The sequence below is a fragment of the Lepisosteus oculatus genome, chromosome 4 (assembly GCF_040954835.1).
Source record: "Lepisosteus oculatus isolate fLepOcu1 chromosome 4, fLepOcu1.hap2, whole genome shotgun sequence".
NCBI classification, from domain to species: domain Eukaryota; kingdom Metazoa; phylum Chordata; class Actinopteri; order Semionotiformes; family Lepisosteidae; genus Lepisosteus; species Lepisosteus oculatus.
In genome coordinates, this window is record NC_090699.1 from 17,912,096 (window position 1) to 17,934,264 (window position 22,169).

At 45.4% G+C, this 22,169-nt stretch overlaps 4 protein-coding genes and 1 long non-coding RNA gene across 11 annotated transcripts in view; 2 read left to right on the forward strand and 3 right to left on the reverse strand.

Annotated features, from left to right (window-relative positions):
• Positions 1 to 3,996, forward strand: part of kat6b (K(lysine) acetyltransferase 6B) — a 42,943-nt gene extending 38,947 nt beyond the window's left edge. For all 3 annotated transcript variants that reach the window (XM_069188876.1, XM_069188878.1, XM_069188877.1), the window contains exon 17: positions 253 to 3,996. In XM_069188876.1, the coding sequence (XP_069044977.1) occupies positions 253 to 2,696 (2,444 nt within the window). In that variant the 3' untranslated portion in view covers positions 2,697 to 3,996. The remainder of the gene's footprint in view (positions 1 to 252) is intronic.
• On the reverse strand, positions 3,904 to 7,578 carry dusp29 (dual specificity phosphatase 29). Its single transcript, XM_069188880.1, has 5 exons — positions 7,479 to 7,578; positions 6,653 to 6,853; positions 6,286 to 6,530; positions 4,979 to 5,199; positions 3,904 to 4,679 (listed from the first exon to the last, which is right to left on the reverse strand). Exons 3-5 carry the CDS (start codon positions 6,459 to 6,461, stop codon positions 4,432 to 4,434), a joined length of 645 nt encoding a protein of 214 aa, XP_069044981.1. The 5' UTR covers positions 6,462 to 6,530; positions 6,653 to 6,853; positions 7,479 to 7,578; the 3' UTR covers positions 3,904 to 4,431.
• Positions 7,579 to 10,292: 2,714 nt separating this feature from the next.
• Positions 10,293 to 13,354, reverse strand: dusp13a (dual specificity phosphatase 13a). Its single transcript, XM_069188882.1, has 3 exons — positions 13,110 to 13,354; positions 12,229 to 12,450; positions 10,293 to 11,321 (listed from the first exon to the last, which is right to left on the reverse strand). Exons 1-3 carry the CDS (start codon positions 13,256 to 13,258, stop codon positions 11,105 to 11,107), a joined length of 588 nt encoding a protein of 195 aa, XP_069044983.1. The 5' UTR covers positions 13,259 to 13,354; the 3' UTR covers positions 10,293 to 11,104.
• A 1,566-nt stretch (positions 13,355 to 14,920) lies between these two features.
• On the reverse strand, positions 14,921 to 22,109 carry LOC102692339 (dual specificity protein phosphatase 13B-like). Of its 2 annotated transcripts, XM_069188883.1 has the most exons (5): positions 21,960 to 22,109; positions 21,502 to 21,599; positions 20,055 to 20,244; positions 18,402 to 18,622; positions 14,921 to 15,895 (listed from the first exon to the last, which is right to left on the reverse strand). In XM_069188883.1, the coding sequence occupies exons 3-5, from the start codon at positions 20,198 to 20,200 to the stop codon at positions 15,681 to 15,683; spliced, it is 582 nt and encodes a 193-aa protein (XP_069044984.1). In that variant the 5' UTR covers positions 20,201 to 20,244; positions 21,502 to 21,599; positions 21,960 to 22,109; the 3' UTR covers positions 14,921 to 15,680. The 2 variants fall into 2 exon arrangements, with proteins under 2 accessions (XP_069044984.1, XP_015201871.2); XM_015346385.2 differs by lacking the exon at positions 21,502 to 21,599.
• On the forward strand, positions 18,417 to 21,078 carry LOC107077307 (uncharacterized). 4 transcript variants are annotated; one of them, XR_011189407.1, is made up of 4 exons: positions 18,417 to 18,498; positions 19,203 to 19,343; positions 19,767 to 19,813; positions 20,844 to 21,078. It is a non-coding gene; the product is annotated as an uncharacterized lncRNA (long non-coding RNA). The 4 variants fall into 4 exon arrangements; XR_011189408.1 differs by having other exon boundaries at positions 19,203 to 19,273; XR_001478348.2 differs by having other exon boundaries at positions 18,426 to 18,498; positions 19,154 to 19,343.
• Positions 22,110 to 22,169: the final 60 nt, after the last annotated feature.

Below are 22,169 nucleotides of genomic sequence, written 5' to 3' on the forward strand. Positions count from 1 at the left end.
TTAAATATATCCAACATCTGTCTCCTACACTTCATTACAAGTCATTATTGTACAGGAATGGTGCACTGGATGGCAATGCATGACGGCACAGCCCTCGTTCCTGCAGAGGCGCCACTTCACATAAGTTTTCATGTAGTAGATAGGTCTTTCTCACGTGCAAGCTCTGTTTGGCCAAGCAGGCTAGGAAGAGAAAAATGTGTCCTTCTCATATGAGAAAACACTAGGTTTGCTGACCCGTCTCTTTCTTTGTAGGCTCTAGAGGGCTGGTGCAAAAGGAAGACAGTCCTCAGCCCGTGAAGCGTAAGAAGGGCTGGCCGAAAGGGGTGAAGCGTGGGCCCCCCAAGTGGAGACTGAAGAAGGAGAGAAAGATGGGGTTCAAGCTGAACCTCTACACGCCCCCAGAAACCCCAATGGAGGGGGACCACCAGATTCTGGCAGAAGAAACCAAGGAAGCCCAGGATAAGACTCCCCCCATAACAGAGGAGGAGAGCGAGCCCTGCAAAGAGATGGAGCCACTGGACACAGACCTCGAGAAGCTGCTCGCCGAGTCGCAGAGTCCCGAAGAGCTGCTCCCGAAGAAGCAGGAAGACTTTTTCGATAAGCTGGGCTCTCCAGAAGACGCCTACAGCCACGACGAAGGCCATGAAGACCCTGACCACGCGGACGACGACCACGAGGAAAGTGAAAACCCAGTTGAGGAGCAGCAGTGCCCTGAGCGTGCGGAAGAGCATGAGGAAGATGACGACGAAGAGGAGGAGCCTGTGCATAATGAGGATCACGATGCAGATGATGAAGATGATGGCCATGTAGATTCCACTGAGCTGGAAAAGGAGGAGAGCAGCGCGGAGACGTTGAAAGTGCAGGTCGAGTTTCAAGAAACTTTTTTAGATGCGAATGCTTCGAATGGTGAAGCAGAAAACCACAGTGACCAAGCTGTGAACTGTAGCGCAGATCTTCCTGCTGAACTAGACGGCAAGATCCAGGAAAACGAGGCTGACTCAGATCACCTGCCAGATTCCGAGTCGGATGACGAAAATCACAATGACCTGGACCACAAGGAAGGTGATTCCTTCAGCCCTGTGATAAAGGAGGATCACACAGTTTGTGCAGAAATTGACTCTGAAACAGTGCAGGCAGTGCAGTCCCTCACCCAGGAAAACGAGCAGGAGAACAGTTTCCAGGATTGTGTGGAAACGCAAGAAGCCTGCAGGAGCTTACAAAGCTATGCCCATGCTGACCAAAGTCCTCAGATGACCACGATTGATGACTGTCCGCAGTCAGATCACAGCAGTCCCATGTCATCGATCCATTCTCACCCCAGTCAGTCTGTTCGCTCTGTGAACAGCCCAGCCGTTTCCGTTTTGGAGAACAGCTACACACAGATCAGCCCTGATCAGAGTGCTATTTCAGTGCCGTCTTTACAGAACATGGAAACTAGTCCAATGATGGATGTCCCTTCCGTCTCCGACCATTCACAGCAGGTTGTAGACAGTGGATTTAGCGATCTTGGCAGTATTGAGAGCACAACAGAAAACTACGAAAACCCTAGCAGCTACGATTCCACATTGGGTGGAAGCATTTGTGGAAATAACTCGTCCCAGAATAGCTGCTCGTACAGCAACATCTCTTCCAGCAGCCTCTCGCAGAGCAGCTGTGCCGTGACGCAGCAGATGGCCAGCATTAATGGTAGCTGCAGCATGATTCAAAACAGTATTAACTCTCCGCAGAACTGCAGCGTCAAATCCCCCCAGGGGTGTGTGGTCGAGAGACCCCCTAGCAACAGCCAGCAGCAGCTGCCGCCGTGCGGCATGGCCACCAACTTCGCATCGCCCATGCAGCTGGCCGACATCCCGGAATCCGGCAACCCGAATCTCGGGATATACGAAAGGATGAGCCAGGGTGACTACGGAGGCGGGCATTATTCGCAGCCATCGGCGACGTTCAGCCTAGCGAAGCTCCAGCAGTTAACCAACACCCTCATGGACCATCCCTTGCCTTACAATCATTCGGCTTCGGTCACGTCCTATGCAAACAGCGTGTCCCTGTCTTCGCCGCTCAGCAGCACGGGCCTGGTGTCTTTATCCCAGTCTCCTCACCAAGTGCCGGGGGGACCCCAGGCACAGTCCACGATGACGCCCCCGCCCAACCTGACGCCCCCGCCGATGAACCTGCCCCCTCCTCTCCTGCAGCGCAACATGGCGGCCCCCAACATCGGGATCCCGCCCTCCCAGAGGCTGCAGACGCAGATGCCCGGCAAGAGCCACCTCGCGATGCGGTCGAAGTCGGCCCCGCTGCCCCACCACCAGCAGCAGATGTACGGGCGGGCTCCGCAGTCCGTGGCCATGCAGGCGCCCACCAGGACGATCGCCGTGCCGCGGATGAACATGGGCGTGAATCTCATGCCTGCCCCCGCTTACAATGTGAACTCCATGAACATGAATCCCCTCAATGCAATGAATGGCTACCGAATGACCCAGCCGATGATGAACAGCAGCTACCATGGCAACCACGCGTACATGAACCAGTCCCCCCAGTACTCTATGCAGATGGGAATGATGGGAACACAGCCATACTCCCAGCAGCCCATGCAGGGCCCGCCGCACAGCAACATGATGTACAGCCCGGCGGGCCACCATGGCTACATGAATACGAGCATGTCCAAGCAGTCTCTGAACGGCCCTTTCATGAGACGTTAATCGGGTGGCATTCCTCGCGAGTTCGAAGTGCATATCCCTCTTGTAATGCACAGCTATGCCTGGAGCCCCGTTTTCTTTTTTCAAATTTTGTCCGTTTTAGAAAACCAGCACTTGGTATGAATGAATGCAACCTTTTGTTTTTTTTTTTGTTTTTTTTGATGGCCTAATTCAGAGCTTTGTTCTGGTTTTTGTTTTGTTTTTTTTAAATGGGAAGCCTTACGTCATGTCGTAAAAGAAAATAAATGAAGATTTACTTTTGGGATTTTGCGTTCTTATCCTTTTAAATGAGTGCAGCCTGCGATGCAGAGCTGTAGTGAAGGGAGGCTTCACACTGCAGTGGGGTTGCAGCCTGTATGTTGGAGCCATTTAATGTGCCTCTGCTACAAATGTAATGTTTGGATGTTGGAGCCTTTTAAGTGTACCTGTCCAGCAGTACTGAAGTTTAGTTTATGTTCCATACTTATGCCTTTATATATTTAAATTATTGTAAATTTGTTTTATTTTTTGTAAGGTGACACTTAGCATGCTATGATGTCTTTGTTAGTGACAGTGCATTAAGTAGTACTGTACAAGTGTTGTGCTTAATAGCAAGCCATTTTCAAAACTTATGGCCTTGATTAGGTTTCCCTGCAAGGGGAGGAAGATTAAACTATATTTTTGTTAATTCTAATACTGTAAAAAAATTGTAAACTTAGTCTCGTTTCAGTTGTTCAGTTTGAAAGGTTTTATTGCTAATTGTGTATAATTGAGTACCTTTTGTAACAAATTTCCTTGAAGGAGGCAGCTTTTCTGTTTTATAATGCAAACTGATTACTGTCTACATAATGAAGCATATCTCAGTGTTTGTACCCATACAATTCTAAAGCATTTCCAAGAACAAAGTCCAGAAATGTGGAGGAATTAAAAAATAAAAACATAAATTTAGTCCAAAGTTGCTATTTTATGAAAATGCCTTTAAACTTACATTTTCATTCCATCTGTAGATTTTTTTGTATCTTTATAAAATGTTGGATTTATATTTTACAAAAAAGCGTAGAGCAGTAGCCTGTGAATAGACCAAACTAAGCTAACAGATCGCATGTAAAAAGCAAAATTGTATTTGTCTGTTTATATTGCTTTTTTGTAGCCTTTGTACCTGTACAGAGTGACTGGTTAGGGATGAGAGGGGACATGGATATGTGTACAAAAATAGAAAAGAATGACAGTCTTGTATTTATGAGTTATCTTTTTAGTCAGTCACTTAAAAAATGCTGTACATTTTAGCATAAAATAAATTATGATGAGCCATTATTGGACTGCCCTTATTTGTAATCTGGCTTCTTTCTGAAGAAACATTATGAACGTTTCTGCATTGCTTTGACAGTTTGGAATCTTCATTCACAAGTAAAAGTGCACAAAATCATCGTAATCGTGAATTGCAATTGCACAGCCATCAAGCACGTCAAGCACGTAGTAGTTTGTGCACGACAGCATTTTGGTTACGTGATGTTCCAGCAGTCTAGATTGGTGCTGCCAACACATTCATCCCTTCAGCCTGTGACCATTCTCCTGGGAGCTGCTTGAAAATGTTCTAAAACTTTTTCACGAGACATAATTGGATAAGAAGCATTTAATCCAATTCTGGCCATACTTTTTTTGCCATTATCTATGCATACTTCCTTCCGGTCTTTGTTTTCAGAGTATAAAGCCCATAAAAATAGACACCCTTCTGTAAAAATGATGGAAAATGAAGTTGTCATTTTCCTTGCTCATCGTTTTCTCCGTTCAAGGCTGCGCCTTCTTTTAATTTTTTCCTCTGAAGCTGGAGATCGATGTCGAGCTGCCTGAGCTGTTTCAAAAACCCACGGTTGGGCAAAATGCACCTGTGCTCGATGACGTGATTAACGGCGTCCACAATGGTCATGTTCTTGTAGATCATCAGGTAGGCCAGGAAGAGCGTGGCTGAGCGACTTCTCCCCATGACACAGTGCACCAAGAGCTTGTCTGGAAGAGAAGGACAAGGCAGGCTTACATGTGGGTGTGTGTTGGCACAGCTCTGTTGCTCCCGCTATTTCGATTTCCGACGCGGTTAAACTGGAAATGAAATCCCAGTTTGAATAACAATCCTTCACGATCAAGCAGGTAAGAAAATGCTGAGCTGCCCAGCTATGGAAATGTCATTACCTCTGTGCAAAAAGCAGGTCTTCATCATCCCTAGCCATGTTTACCTTCATTGCATCTGCATTCCACACGGCTGCATTTCCAGACGTGGAAAGATAATCATATTCTTATTTCTGTCTTACTTTCAGGTCTGCTAAGAGCGCCGTCGATGAACTTGGCTGCGGGGTAGAAGAATTCGCTGAGGTTGAAACTCGGAAGGTCATCGGCTTCGACGCCGTAGTATTCGATGTTCATGTCGCTGTAATACTCGGGTCCTGTGCTGATGTTCCACTTGCCGGCGGCCGCATTCAGGATGTGCGTCATGCCCATCTTCTCCAAGGTGTACCTGTCCAGGGCCGTCTTCCTGCAGGGAATATCCACACACCTGTTCAATGCCTCATCTTCTGCCTCGACATTAACTTTGTGCTGAAAAACGTAACACAACCTCTTTATACTGACACTTGGTTGATCACCAAAAATAGTTTCCAACGGAGTTTAATTTCATTACCAAACTCTGTAATGAATAGGAATGGATTTGGCAGCCATTCTTAAGGTACGGTTTCATGCCTTTCATCGCGCTGAGTTAAAAAGCAGTGAAATGAAACTCGGGATCTAGCCAAGGCTTTGTAGTGTTAGAAACTGCCTAATATTCCATTCCTACTTCCAACTACTCCATGCTATTCCTGAAGACATTCTTAAGATCAAACAGCGTGAAAAGACGTTTTGCATAGGGAAGAAAAAGCACATAAGGGTGAGTTGGAATCTTTTAGCATAAGAATTACCTAAAGCTTGGGAAATTCTTATTGAATTATCCAGGGTTGGGCAAATGATTGTTTCACCTTTATTGAAAATGTTTCTAAATGAGTGAGATGCACATTGAAAAGCTGAGGAATGTGTCCGAGCCTGAAAGACCAAGCTCAAAGCTCAGCATCCAGGACCATAGTGGGAGTGGGACTTGACAGGGGAACCACACCAATACCCCTCGGCACCCTTGAAGAAGCTGAAGCACGAGCAGGTCCTGATGGAGCGTTTTAAGAAAAACTGGGAGAGGGCTTGGGATCTCCTGAACTGAAAAAAGAATGGCAGTGGGGCTCCACTTCCTAGCCCTGTGGTCTATCTCGTGGAAGAGCCCCTTCCCAAGACTCCCCGTGATCGCTGTTGCTCGCTGCTAGGCAGTCTGGGTAAGCTGGGTGTTATTACTCCTCAGTAAGTGTGGCGCAGATGGGCTGCCTGCTGCCTGGCAGGAGGAGGCATGCTCGCACTCTAGGGAGAAACACACTCCTTTGTCCAAAAGAGGTTGTGGCAGTGTCTCTATCTCCCTCCGCTTTTACTGGGAACGGTAGTGAGCCGCGGCCAAGAGATTCCTCCTGCCGTCCTCGGGGTTTTAATCCTCCTCAGTCAAGATGGGATCGGAGTGGTGCTTCTCGCCTTACCCGGGCTCTCCACTTACTCGTCCCCGATGTAGACGCCGGGCCACACCTCGTTGACGTGCGTGTACGCCGCGGAGCCGTGCCAGAACAGCCTCTCCAGCTCGAAGGCTCCGGGGGTGGCGTAGTCGCTCTCGGGGTCCACCTGGACGGCAGCGTACGCGTTCTTTTTCTGAGCCCGCGAGCCGTGCGAAGCCATTTCTCTACAGAGGCCCAGGGCTCTGCTCTGCTCTCTCCCCTTCTTTTCCTTCTCTTCTTTAAGCCTTACCTAGAAGGGAGAGTTCATATTAAAACCTTTTTAACAAAATAACTTTTGGGAGACCATGCAGGCAACATTTAGTAAGGCATTGGTCCTGCTTTCCAAGACAAGTCAGTGTCTTGGAAACTTACGGGGCGGAGCGGTGGCTCTGTGGCTCAGGATCTGCGCCTGTGACTGGAAGGTTGCCGGTTCAAATCCCGTGGCTGGCGGAGGAATCCTACTCCGTTGGGCCCCTGAGCAAGGCCCTTAACCCCAACTGCTCCAGGGGCGCCGTACAATGGTCGACCCTGCACTCTGACCCCAAGCTTCTCTCCCTGTCTGTGTGTCTGTGTCTCTATGGAGAAAAGACGAATTCCTAATGCAAGAAATTGTACAGGGCTAATAAAGAAACGTTACATTATAAGTTTTTATAATCTTGTTTCCATGTTGTAAATAGTGCACATCCTCAGGGTACTGGACCTAAATAACTGCCTTTTATTAACAAACTACAATAGTTCATATTCATTAGTTTTACCCGTGATCTTAATTTTCATTGAATTTTTTTTCAGGCATTGCTTGGCTGTATTTTAGACTTAAACAACTGTACCTACTATGAATAACTATGCTACAATGAACAATAACGTCACCAGAGACATTTCAAGGTGAAAGAAGCTTAGGAAAATTAAGAAGGGCCATTGGAAATGGCAAAAGGGCTTTAATGTTCACAAAAGTGAAAATACAAGAGTAAAACCACAATTCAGGTTCACACTACGTGACTAAAATGTTTTGCGATTACAGCAAGATGAAGTACAAGAAATATTTTAAATCTAAATAAGTCTTTAATCTGATTTAAAATCACAATTTGTTTTTCAACTCTAGTGTTAAAAAGTCAGAATTTTAAGATGGGAGTAACTAAACTACTTTTGTGTCTTTCCCCTTATTTTAATTTAAAAATGACTCTCTTCAGGTCTTCCTTACCTTCAGCCTGTTCTGTCAGACAGCACTCGCCACATGCTGCTGTGAAAAGCCAACTGGAAACGATGCAGTCTGAACGGTCCTGGTGCCGGACACTGAATGTAATGATATTTTTAGGGCGTTGATCTATGGGCTTTGACCTTTGCTATGTGTTCCCATCCTTGCATGGAGAATCCCCACATGTGCCAAGTCTTCACATACCGAGCCCCTGAAATCCTACCCTGACTCCAGCTACGGCTCTCTGTGGCACTGACCCTGTGCTGTCAGCTCTACAGGAATAGTAGAGGGTTGTTTATCCATGGAAGGTTAGGTCTGGTTACTGAAACAGTTCTGGACTTATTGTTAAGGTCTTGAATCTACTATCTGCTGATACTTGGGGTGAAGGGACGATTGCTGCACGAAGGTGTAGAATGGTGTTCTGGGTGCCACAGGATTAAAGATGACTGAAGTCACTGGGGTTTTTGCTGCAGGCCTCCAGCCTCTCAGACTGAAATGCTGACTCATTCTCCTGCTCCGACTGGGGCTTGCGATGTCACTGGCTGGTGACCACCTGGCGTGAGTGGAGCTGTGTGGATTGCTTTGTAACAGCAGCTCCTGCTGGAGGCAGGGAGGAAGCCATGTCTGTGGCAGGATAAACCAGAATGGCACCAAGAGTAAAGTTGCCTTGACAGCGTTGGTGTTTACAGGACTGAGAACCTGTGGGCACTGCCAGGACTAGTGCTGGAGTCCCCCCATGGAGAGGTCCAGGACGGGGGCGCCTCAGCTGTGCCTCGTTCCTCGTGTGACCAGCACAGCTCTGCCCCTCGGGGCTTGAGCGTGGCTTCTCGCAAGGGGCACCTCCGGCACCAGGGCCGTGCGGCACATCTTCCACAAGGGCAGAGAGGTCAGGGCCGGGCCTCCTGCCATGGGAAACCTCGGCACTACCCAGGTTCCAAGGAGGTGACATCATCTTCTGTGACGTAATCAGTTACCCTCCTTCAGCGCTGTTATACCCACCCCAGAAGTACAGCACCCACATGGGTTCTGCACCAGCAGATCAGGGGGAGGAGTGAGCAATTACTTCCCCAGTTGAATTAAGGGGGGGAACTTCACGGTGGCTTGATTGTACAAGAGTGGAATTTAGGCAGGACACTGTGGGGTTATTAACATCCCTACTCTTAAAATGCCATGTGATCTTAAATGAACAAGCAGCTGGGACCTCAGTTTGTCTCGTGCAGAGGACAGTGCCTCTTGCAACACAATGTACTGTACCAGCTCACCATGCTGGTGCACACATGGAAGAGCACCACCTCGTGATCCATCAACACTTACAGCAGCAGCCCACTTTTCCTTAGAGGTCTCCCATCCCCATACTGACCCAGACCAGCCCAGCCCAGCCCTGCATAGCTCCTGAGATCTGACGAAGCCAGGGCCAGGATCCAAGGTGGTAACACTGGTTTCTGTGAGTATCTCTCAAAGCCCAGGGTTGGCTAGGCAGGCACAGCACATCTCATCTTTTGTAGTGCATAGTGCAGCCCTTCTGCCAAAGATCTTAAATGGACAATGTTCTGCTAATGAACGTTTCTTGCAATTACAATCACCAGGTACAGGTTGAGAATCCCTTATCCGAAATTCCTGGGACCGAAAGTGTTGCGGATTTCGGAATATTTTTATATTTGCATCTATAAAATGGGACAGCTTGGGGATGGGACCCAGGTCTAAACACGATATCCATTTACATTTCAGAATATAGCTTATACATATACCCTGAATGTAGCTTTATATACATTTTTAAGAATTTTTTTTAACATAATACCATCAGAAAGGTAAAATATCAGTCTCCACCTACGATGTCATGTTTTGATTAAATAGTTATAGTACACATACGCCATTTGTATTTTATTTTTTACGATACAAATACTGTATTGTTTTATGTAAGGTATAAAAACAAAGCATTGAATATGATTACAGGTAAATAAAATGAAAACTGAAAAAACTCAGCATTTTATTTTTAAAGTAATGTACAAGTAATGACGCTAGTCAAGTTATACTCATACATGGAGGTGAAATTCAGATCTCATGTAAAAATAACGTTTTGAATTTACTGTACAAAAAAACAAAACAAAACATGATGATCACTGCTTACAAACTTGAAGATAAATGCAGCCCCAGACATTACAACTACATCAGGTCCGAGAAACATGAGGGAGACGGTACGTCATCGATGACATCACTGTGAGCTGGAAAGTTTCGGTTTTTGGACTTTGGAATTTTGGATAAAGGATTTTCAACCTGTAATAAGAAGTCAATAATTACTGTATTTCTAGTAAATCCTTAATGCAGGAGCAGAGCTGTCTGGTCCTGGTCCTGGTCCTGAAGGACTGGTGTGTCTGCAGGTGAAGGTTCAGGAGCTGGAAGAAGCTGTTAAGCCAGGTAGCAGGTGGTTTAGCTTGTTAGGAGCAGCATTGGGCTGAAAACACATGAACAGACAGACCTTCCAGGATCCAGACTGGACAGCCCTGCTCTACAGACATCTGACTTGCAGCAGAGCAGAGTAACTCAGGATGACCAACTCCTTTAAATAGGTGAGGTTTGCAATATGAGGTACTGTATATTGTACTTCTTCTGTTGAGATAAAGACAAACCTAGTAACATGGAACTGATGAACTGATGATGGTAACAGCACTCACTGTGCAGTATGTACAGTATTGTGCATAAAGGTATGGTATGTGAAAATTAAACGTGATGGTGGTGTAACAAATAATCTTTCATTTGCTTTTCTCCATGCTCTACTAAGACGAAGTGTGACAAAGAAATCATTACACTCGTGATACCGAATTCTTTTTATCATCATGGCAGGTTCTTTTATTACTGTGCTCATAGGATTTCCATTTTTGTACAAAATCACTTCATCCTGATTTCTAGCTATTCTTGGTGAAAGCCCTATTTATCTCTATAAAACCTAAGTTCTTTTTCACACATGCTCTCTAATACCTTGATTGTGAAATGACAATCTTTCAATGGCACTCTCTATGGTCTTTGTATAGGTTGCTGATATGATTTTGAGCTTGATCACTGGATGAATGCTGTCCCACTGCCAAGATGGGAACAAGCTGTACAATTCAACTCCCATCCTTGAACGACTATATTATATTGTGCAGTACAGGGCAAGGCAAAATACATCTTTAATGTTTCAATAGTGATTTTAGAAAAAAGCTAAATGAAAAAGCCCTGTTAATTTAGTAAATAAAATGACTCATACTAACACTGAAAAATCCACAAGAAGATTCTCTAAATAGCCTGTACACCCTCTGTATATACTGTAACTTAATGGATAGAAAGTGGTATTACAGAATGTGTGTGTTAATCTACTGCATTGGTATATTTTAGAAGGAAATACATTGTTTACACATTTTCACTGCAATCCAGTGTGTAATGTGTGTGGAGGAATTTAAAAGGATAAAAAAATAAAAGCAAAACGACTAAGGCAAGTTATTTAAAGTTTTAGAGCTACAGCTATGCTGGAGTTTTGTGCACAATTGAACCCTCCTGTAAAAACAACTTTAAACAGTTCTTGCTCCAAGGCTGTTAAAAAAAACTCAGCTAAGATCATACGCATATTTCGCTGGTTCAGCAGAAAGAAAGCCCGTTCAGAGTTTGTACAGCGCTGCCTTTCTCTTCCTCTCCAGCATCAGGGCGAGGTCCAGCTCTCTCAGTTGGCTCAGGAATCCCGAGTTTGGGCAAACGTCTCTGTGCTTGCGGACAGTCTTGATGGCATCGACCAGAGTGAGGTTCTCGCAGATCATCAGGAAAGCCAGTACCAGTGCTGCAGAGCGGCTGATTCCCATTGCACAGTGGACAAACACTCTACCTGCAGGAAATACAGAGATCTAGTTTCGATTGATTGATTGATTGATTGATTGATTGATTGATTGATTGATTGATTGATTGGCTGGCTGGCAGCTTTAGATCACTCCTTTTGATTCGCTGACTGACTGGCTGACTGATTATTGATTGGCTTCCAGGTTTAGGGCATTCATTTTGATTGATTGATCGATTGATCAATTGATCGATCAACCGATTGACTGACTGACTGACTGACTGACTGATTGGTTGATTGATTGATTGATTGGCTGGCTGGCTGGCAGCTTTAGATCACTCCTTTTGATTCGCTGACTGACTGGCTGACTGATTATTGATTGGCTTGCAGCTTTAGAGCATTCATTTTGATTGATTGATCGATTGATCGATCAACCAATTGACTGACTGATTGACTGACTGACTGGTTGATTGATTGATTGGCTGGCTGGCTGGCGGCTTTAGATCACTCCTTTTGATTCGCTGACTGACTGGCTGACTGATTATTGATTGGCTTGCAGCTTTAGAGCATTCATTTTGATTGATTGATCGATTGATCGATCGATCGATTGACTGACTGACTGACTGTTTGATTGATTGGTTGATTGATTGGTTGATTGATTGGCTGGCTGGATGGCTGGCTGGCTGGCAGGCAGCTTTACAGCTTAAACATGCTACAAGCACTAAAGAGTGGGACCAGCCCAAGCACATGAGTCCTGACCATACGATTTTAGGACAAGACCTTCCTGCACACTTTTTCAACAATGGGCATGTGATTAACCTTTCTCACAGTTACTACTGTTAGCACTCCTGCATGAGATCAACCTATGGTACAAACAGAAGTCACAGATATCTGAGCAAAAGTCAAAATACCACGGGCACCTCTCTTGTAGTCCTCCAGACATGTTACTCACACTTGCCTTTCTGCGAAAGGGCCGACCGTATGAATCTGGCCGTGGGGTAAAAGAAGAGGCTGAGATCGAACTCTGGGTGATCATCGGCCTCCACCCCATAATACAGTACCGGCATGTCGCTGTAGAAACAGGCGCCTGTGTTCACATGGTAGCGCCCGTCTGCAGCGTTCACGATGTGGGTGATTCCCAGGTTAAACAGAGCGCCTTTGTCCCGAGCCGTGTACCTTAAATTTCATTTTAAACAAAGTAAAAAGAAAAGGTTCGATGTCTTTTTTCATTATTGTTATTGCTACTACTTTTTAAATAGCCTTTTCTTTAAAACTTATGGCATTTAATAATCATTGTAAAGAATGATAACTTAAAGAAGTTATGCAAAGTCTTCCTAAATAATGTTATAATAATGTTTCTCCTATAAGAACATCTTTAACATGGGGGAGATGTGACTATTTTTTCCTTTAAATTTCTCTCTCCTCTTTAGCTGCACTCCTCGCCTGCCTCACTATTTTCTCTTAACATTGAAATCTCTTAATATTTTTCTTAATCTGTCGTGTTTTCGTGGATAAAACGGAAATGTGTAACATCCGGTGTTGTTTTCTTTCTCTAGTCACTGCAATACAATATTTGCAGGTTCAGCAATAAAAAGCTTGATCGTGCAGAGAGTTCGGTCCTGTTTAAGGCTGGTTCTGAGCCACTCTCTTGGTGTGCAGTTACTGTCCTGGCACTGGTATCAATCTGCCCATCCCAGCTGGCTGCTGGAACTATTTTTTCCAGACACCTGTGTACCTAGATGTAATGGGAACATAACACTCTTCTTCAACATTTTTTACACACAAGCAACTTATTGCTAAATTATCTACTGTAAGGTATGTAGTACTGTACATACGAATCTCCGATATAGAGATTAGGCCAGACTTCATTGACATGTCCGGTGGAATGCCTGTTCATCCACAGGAGGTTCTGCAGTTCTGAAAGAGGCGGAGGTTCGTACTCGCCCTTGCTTGCCACAACTTCCTTCTCTTTTTTCAAGGCCATCCTGAAAGCAACGTGGCTCTTGAACGGGCTGGCGCGGTGCTTGTCCAGAAGCAGTCCTTGGTGTCGGACGAACCACGCTGTCAGCGCTAGCACCGGCTGCCTCTCGCCCAGCAGGGGGAGCTGTCTTCGCTTTGTAGGAGCAAACGCCGCCTTTCAGCCGTTTCCGCGATATTCCCAGTGAAACTGCGGCGAAAACAACATCGGCATGTAACCTTCACTGGTCACAATATTCGCAGCGCACAGGGCGGAGAGCAGAGACCTGCCTAGCTTTTGCGAACTACCACGTCTGAGAGAATCAGTCACCGTGATTGCGCCTCGCTGAAGTTTCAGGAGACAGAAGGTGTGCCCGGTGCTCACAGCTCATACTGGCCGGGAGTCGAGACCGGTGTTCTTAGCCCTGGCGGCACTGTCATTAGTAGATGACAGAGTGGTGAGGCCCGCCTGCTACATCATGAGACGGCTTTGCAGCAGACTGCACGTTAGGATATTGATGCCTCATTGAGAGGAGCAAACGCAGGACCGTGAGCCGAAAGAGGGCACTGGAAGGAAAGTTAGAAGGTCTTTTTGTGGGAAGCGCTAAGCCCTCTTAAGAGCTTCTGCGCCATCTGGGAAAGAGATGTATAATTAGGATTCCCCTTTCAGCGGTGCCTAGTAAACGCTTTAAAACATGCTCTACACAAGCTGGTGAAAAACATTTTGTCCCAGGCGTGGTGCCTGCCGATTCTACCCTAAAAATCAAGGTGTTTGGAGCTGACCCCTTCGCAGCAGTCCTAGTTACTGTACGGTCAAATCCCGTTTATGTCCAAAAGGACTTAAATCAGTGTTTTAACATGGAAAATTAAGAGACCTGTAAAAAGCATTATGATTAGTCTGTGGACCCATAAGGTTCACGTTTAGCTGAATTATGTATGAATTACAATACTAAATCCCAATAACCTAAAATGTCAGTATTAAAATAAGACAAGCGTGTGTATTTTGTACACACCTTCTTCTCAGCTTTAGATAGAATTAAGTGTTACTCCCTTTAAAGCTAGTTTTTTTATGGCAGGTTTCTGAGACATGGTGACTCTACAAGCCTCATGACTTTGTGAACTTACTTTTGACTGCTGATTTCTTCTCGTCTTTTTTTACAGGGCGTGTCCTCGGGCTTTTCCCTTACCTCGGAGAAGTCACATTGAACTCCAAGCTGCCTTGCTTCCTTTTTAAATTCAGCGATATTTGTAAATCTCCAGGCTGTAACGGCGTTTTCCCGGGCTTGGCGAGCAGCCGCAGCGCCCAGAGGCAGGCACAGACACGGTTTGTTTCTCGTTGTTGTCGCTGCAGCTGTCTCCGCGCACCCGAGACCGGGAGCGCCTGCCCGGGTAGGCGGCAGGTGCGGAGACGATCTACACGGAGCCCCGCTGTGTCGCAGAACTCGCCGCCGCCAGAGGTGACGCAACTGAGCCGAGAATAAACAGCGTTTTGTGGCGAATGCGGGGCCAACTAAAACTTTGAGGCTGTGGAGGTTCATACAGTAAGGAGAGTAACCGGATACTTTAATTTAGTTCTTGGAAGTTGAGCAATTGAGGTCTTGGAAACCACTGTGATGTCTCTTCAGTCCAAACAATGGACACTTTCTAAGGCATAAGAAGCACGCTGCATTGCAATAAAATGTTAACAAAGCACAATTTAAATGTGATTTATTGGTATGTGGATAAAAGATATTCCACATGATACACGAGACGAGATTTAAAGGTCTATAAAAAGCGAGTACAAAGTCATTATGAAGCAGTTATTGAAAGCATATTGAAAGACATGGAATTTCGTCTTAGGGACCTGTAGGGAGTAGCTATGCATGACATACGACACACCCTGGTGAGCGGAATACTATTCACACTGAAGACAACGTACACTAGTTCTCTGCATGCTGTTGTTTTGAAGGGGTTTCCTGGGAAGTATTCACAACTTCACAGGACAAGGTGAACAGGAAATTCACAGCTGCCAGTTTTTTCGCTGATTAATTAGCACTTTACTCTCTGGAAGTGAGAGAGAGAGAGGAATTTTTCATCATGTTTTTTTTATTTATAGGCTTTAACCATTATACATCAAACTGTAGCTTCACTTGATTGCCTAATCTGAATAACCTGTTAATACGCAGGAAGACCTGTGCATGAACTCTGTGCCAGTCAATGACTTTTGGCTCTGGCGAACTGAAGTCAAAATGACAGAATAATCAGTTCATGCACGTGGGGTAATCTGATCCTGTACGGTGGAGATTTTTTTAGTTCAAGTTCTTGGTACATTGTGATTTATTCTCCCAGTTTAAGGCCACTGCGACTGCCTTTCTGCACGCTTGCTTCTGCCTTCATTGTGCTGTGTGTCGAGAGCGCAGAATGGCAGCCCCTTCCTGTAGCCCCACAGCACAGCGTGTGGTCTGTGCGTCTCAGAATCGGCCCGTTCGTGGCCCTCTCTCGCTGGCCAGCCTCATGTCCAGCTCTCGCAGCTGGCTCAAGAAGCCCGAGTTGGGGGAGACATTCCTGTGCTCGCTGACCGCCTTGATGGCCTCCACCAGGCTCATGTCCTCATGGAGCATCAGGAAGGCCAGGACCAGCGTGGCAGACCGACTCAGTCCCATTGCGCAGTGGACAAACACTTTACCTGCAAGAAAGCAAGTGGGGGGGGGGGGGGGAAAGTGGATCGCAAATTACCGACTACTGGAACATCCATCGTGTTTCTTGAACCCCTCTGTTCCTACATGTCCAGGATGAAAGCCATGACTGCAGCTCCAGTGGCTTGGTCAGGGAGGGCAGATGGAGTCCTAGAGTCCAGACGGCGGCAGTCACAGCACAGGCTGTGTCACTAGACCTCTGTGGCCAGGTTTCCTGAGGTGGGGCTGCACAAGCACTTCAGGGGCTCAGTAGGCTACCTGGTTTGCTTTCTTGGTGGAGCCAGGGCAACCGCAACCTGCAATTCCCCAATTCTGCCAGTAAAGGGGGTCTCTCTGACAGCCCTGCACACCTCCTCGAGCACTGAGACAATGTGGACTCTGAACGTCGGTGAGTCTGACTGTGCAGATTTCAGAGGAAAGCGCGAACGTCCCTCATCCCTCCCACAAAGGTCTATGAGGGAAAGCCCAGCTGATTAACAGCTCAAAAATGTTGAAGCATAAAAAGAAAATCAAAAGGTTATTTTTATAAAAATAAAGAATATCGCTGCCTAAAGCAGAAACGTAGCTAGTTCACAGAGTTCCTGTCATCACCCCTATTGAGAAACAGGACACATCACACAAAGGCACTGAAGTCAACCACCAAAAGTGCCACTACCAAAAGCTGTTTCCAGATAGCACAGGAGTGGCAAAAGAGGCTTGCGGGCCAGTGAAAACTGGAGACTAAACAGGGAGCAGATCTGTAGACATTGTACCCCTACAGCAGAAAGAAAGAAGCATTCCTCAGAATGGTTCTGAGCCAGGTGCATCTCTTACATTATTCTGTAGTGTATTCATGTAGTGCCCTCTGCAGACCAAATGCTGATCTGCAGTATTCCATGCACAAGTCTCTCCAGGACAGTAACATTCATATTCCCAGATTACACCTACCAGGTAAGAGACCTTAGGGCACTTCTTAGAAATCTGTTTGATAGTTGTAACATTGTAGACATGTTCAAGTAGGTCAAGTAGTCAGCATGCGTATAGGTGCAAAGGACCAAGTAATAGGTTTATTCCATGCTGAAAAGAGAAGAAAGGAAACACAATGTTTTGTCTGACCCACACACCCGAAGAAGGCAAATGCTGTGTCCTTTCTTCTCTTTTCAGCATGGAAAAACCCTTTACATGTTACATTGTGAACACTGTAAAATTAGCACTTTGTGCTTTTTTTTGAAAATTCACTTAACTGACCTGTTACACTTTTCTGTTTAAAAATTATATTTAGCCACCTCATTTCATGAAGTAATTGCTAAAAGCCATGATTTTAATAGCACATCATTCAAAACCCATTTGTTGTTATCCTTCCTGAGGATTATCACAGACTCAGGAGGCAGGATGATAAAGTGTCTTTTAAAATGCATGTTTCTGATCCGGACTATCAAGTGCTTAGTGCAGAATTGTGCAGCTTTCCTGTGTGCAGTGGAAACTAAGGGCAACCCACAAAAGAAATGTTCGGATTGAAACTAATTAAGAAATACTAAAAACTGCAACAAAAATAAAGATAAAACTATAAATAAAATAATTTTTTGAGGCTAACAGAAATTGAATTGTTAAAGACCAACTACTTTTTAATTCAAATTCACACATTAACAACCAAGCAGAATCTATGTGGAACTGCATTTTAAACTGAGAACATGAGACATGTCTTTGCCCAAAGATTTGTGGGAGTAGGGAACAAGCTACCCAGCCATATTATAAAAGCAGACACCCTGGTTTCTTTCAAGAAACATGGATGAGATCCTGGGATCAATTAGCCAGTAACTACTAACCAGGTCAGATGAGCTGCATGGCCTCTTTTGTTACCTTCTTATTTAGGTTGTCAAACAGGAAGGTGAGAGAATAGGCCCCTGAGCAGAAAGAAAGGGGATAATACAGGACAGTATGTGTATTCTAAAATGTACTTGGTTTGAAAAGCTCAGAACTCATCAAGTATGTGTTCTGTTACTCCAAAGCAGATTTAAACTCCGATATTTTAAACCAATTTACCTGGCTTTTCCAACTTATTTTGATCTTCTTATCTGCCTTTTGCCTTTAATTGTCAAACTGCCGAGGTCACAATTAGAGCAGCTTTCACTCCGAGGTTGCTGTTAACGCAGAAAGCTAACGCTGTGTGTAACACTATCACGGCACTGATATCTGACATAAGAAATTCACAGTAACCCCGACGGCGTGTGAGCAACCACAACAAGCAAGCACCGCGAACAAACACGTCTAGAAACGGGGAAGTAAACACTCGTGTTTAACTGTAACAAGTAAACAAGGTTTGTTCCATGCTGAAAAGAGAAAAAAGAACGTTTCGGCCGAAACGTTGTGTTTCCTTTCTTCTCTTTCCAGCATGGAATAAACCTATTACTTGTTCCTTTGCAAACTACACATGCCGAAGCAGCTGCCTGTCTGAACTACTGGTGTTTAAATGTTGCTTTTCCTCTTGGTGCAGGTCGGGTAGCGGTGAAACCTCACCTCCGGGGGTACTCACGGCAGCCTTGATGAACTGAGCCGCGGAGTAGAAGAACGGACTCATGTCAAACGCCGGGCTGTCAAACGCCTCCACCCCGTGGTAGGTGACCTTTGTGTCGCTGTAGTAGCTCGGTCCCGTGCAGACGTTGTGCTTTCCGTGAGCAGCGTTCAGGATGTGCGTGATGCCGAGTGACTGAAGGGCCCTCTTATCTTTGGCGGCCCACCTGACAAAATGCATATTGACTGTACATACTGCACTGCACGTGTGATTCATTCAGGGAGAGAGAAGGGTCTGATACAACTGTCAAATGGCTGGCTTAAAAATATAACTGAGGAATTATTGAACAAATACTGGTCTTATCAAAATTCTGTCCTTGAAGAGTACGTTCAACAGACATTCAAAATATATTTTCACGCTTCAGTAATTGACTGGTATCATAAACAGGATGAAAACATTGAAAAATACTATTCAGTCTTTTGAGTTTCTCAAAAAAAGACCCATGAGTTACAAATTGTGTTAATAGTCATATAAAATACCATCCATTCTTGTTTATCCTGTCGAGTGTTTTGGGCAGCACTGATAGAGGATCAGTGTAGTTGATATTCTGTCTATACATTGTTAGGAAGCTGATTATTTCCGGACAAGAATCGTGGTGACCCAGAGCCTATCCCAAAAACACAGGTCACTCCAGGTGGTGGATGGATGGATAAAGAGGATGTTTGCTGTGTTGGATACGTGTTGACTCTCACTGCAGGTCTGCCTCATGCAGCACTGTGAGCCCAACTCGATCTTCCTCCCCGCAGAGAGCCTTTCTTACAAAGATCTGCCATGAGCTCTACAATCGGCCTTCGCCTCTTCTTCCCTGGGCGCCATGGTAATTCACCACAGCAGATACCATAACGTACAGCATTGTGCAAAACGTTTGGGATCTTTCAATGAAATAGGTACTTTTTATTGTTTAAAGTGTTGTTTTTGTCTCTAGATATTTCTAAATGTTTATTAAACTGAGTAAATGTATTAAATTCTGTTTATTGAAACAATATGTTTTTGCTTCAGCTGCAGGAATTTCCACACCTCATGTCCCGTCACAGTGCATGAATCTGATGTTTGCCCCATTTTCCCTGGTTTCTCTCTGCAGCCGGGTGATTCGGTATGACCGCTGTAGTGCCAAACCACTGTGGTGGCTATTCAAGCACATCTGGTGCACCAGTGTGGCATCATTTACTGTAGATTAGCAGCTTGGTTTGGATTGTTACTGTGTTGGAAGAATCCAGGCTGAAATCCTACAATAGCCTGAGCGTATGTGAAGTACTGTAGTTTATATAAATTATTTATTTATCAATCCATCCATCATTTTTCTATTACAGGGAGTAGCAGGGGAGCTGGAGTCAATTCTGGCAAGCGACAGGCACAGGTTGGGGTACACCCTGGACACCGGCCCATTGTAGGGCACACACAAACACAAACGCACACACACTCACACCCCCTGACCACTGCGCCACTGTTCTGCCCGCTATTCATTTCTGTATACGCCAAGGTATAAAACAGCAAAGATTTCAATAGTAAATCCCCAGAATTCCTCAGAATTCATTACACAACACGGCTCAGGAGTGTGGCAGGACTGAGCACACTGAGGTCGTTTCTCCTTTTCTTACGCGTCTCCAAGGTAGACCTTTGGCCAGACCTGGTCCACGTGTCCACTGACCCCACCTCGCACCCAAAGGAGCCTCTGGAGTTCGGGCACAGTGGGGGTGTGGTGTCCCCCAGGCCCCCGCTGGCCACATCCTGCACTGCCAGGCATCCCTGTTTCTGGGCGGGAGTCCAGACCCCACTGGACTTTGGGCTCTGATCAACAGAGAAGAACCTCAGTCAATTCCAAGCTCCTCCAAGCTCCAGTCATCGTACTGCGAAGTGGTCTCAACTTAAATTGACATTTGCAAAAGCAGATGTGCAAAGGAAACACCTTGAAATTTCATTCACATACTTAGACCATAGAATTATCCTGCCCAAATAATGTGTTGAGACAGTTGCAAAAGAGGAAGGACTGATTTTTAGAGATGTCCTCAGCTGTGGTGTTGAGTCAAGGTTATGTGAGCGTGCGGAAGCCTTGTATGACAGCTGAAGTCTGAACACCGTGAAGTTCAGGATCCACTTTTGAAGCTTCCTCAAGGCACTACTAAGTTGGAGGAACCAGATAAGATTAGCAGCATCCATTTATCCAGGATGAAAGACTCAATATACAGATAGCCAGCAATTCACCTGTATATCAAGGGTGTGCATGGGACTGAGAATAAAGGATCCATATCAAATCCACTCCACCACGGTTGAAATTGTAGTATTGAGTGGCGTGCTGTTTCTGAACACCAAACAAATGAGCTACAGCACATCCGTTGCATCTGGATGTGTCTTTGAAATTGTCTGTATTCTTACATCTCATCCCACAGATTTCACACAGAGAGGGAGAACACCCCCTGCTGCCTGCCTGGATTGTATTGCACAGGGTTCATCTCTCTGAGTGCATGAATCATGTGCCTCACAGCAGCGTTCTGAGATGAGATGGCAGTGCCAGTCTGCGTCTGCTGTAGCCATTTCTTTCTCCAGCCATGTCAAAGCTAGCTAGTTCCTTTCATGCAGTTAGTCACTTTGCTATTGTCTGTCAGAATAAAAGGTGGGTAAGAACTTCTACCTCCATTGCTCCTTTTTAAGGAAACGTTAGTTTCTTAATGTAGATTTTCTCAGTTATTCCCCAGGCTGAAGGGTCATGTTCTTACAGAACAGCCCATTCTATAAGAACGTGTATTTTGGTACAGACACCAAAAAACGTTATTCAGCTCCAGTGCACAGTTCAGCTGCAGGGAAGCTTACAGACATTGGCGTCTGCCAAGAATTATATTGGAGACAGAGTGTGTCTGTGGCTAAATTTGGTGTAGCTCACAGAGCATGTGTCAGCATCTGTTTGATAGCTTCATCCATCTCTCTGTCACTTTTGCTAAAGAAGAAACGCTCCAAACACAAAGCAGGTTGGCTACTTCAGCCTAGAGGCATGCTGAACACATGGTATTCCTTATTGCACCGATCTATCACACACTATTATCTTTTCACCCTATTTTGTAGAAAACGATTCTAGGTGAGTCCCCAGTTCCCCGCCTTGCTGCCTTCACGGTCTTCCTCTACGCCGTTGAGGGGTTGCCAGTGTTTTCCTGGAAGAAAGGAAGATGCCGTCTTGATTTCCTAGGAGCAACAGGGCACCTGGTACACAGTTTCTTCTTTCTGCAGCACAGGAGCTTCTGCTGGAAACAAGCGGCCCTTCCTGTGGACGCTGTTTAATGAAATCTGTTGCCTGTGAAGGCGGTTGTGATTAAAGCAGAGAGCTCAGGTCGCACAGACATCAGTATTACTGCTGGTGGAAGCCAGGTAGCCAACTGTTCTCAACTTTCCCTTCTTTTCCAAGATTAAACAACACAGGGCAACCGAAAAATTGCAATATGGAATACGATACAATATGAAATTACTTCATTCAAGCAGTATAAATTCCAGCATGAGTTTACACTCGTACTTGCCTTGGTTGTTGCTTGAAGTGATCCCTAATAAACTGGGAGCAGCAGAATTCGGTTTCACTGCAGAGCTTTGCAGTGTTCATAAAAACAGTACATTAGAAAAAAGACCGTGGAGTGCGATCTGCCCGCCGGCCTTTTCTATTTTAATATCTGACGCTGGACGCTAGCATGTCCTGGCAACAACAGTGAGATTCCTCCGGAGCTGCATAGCGT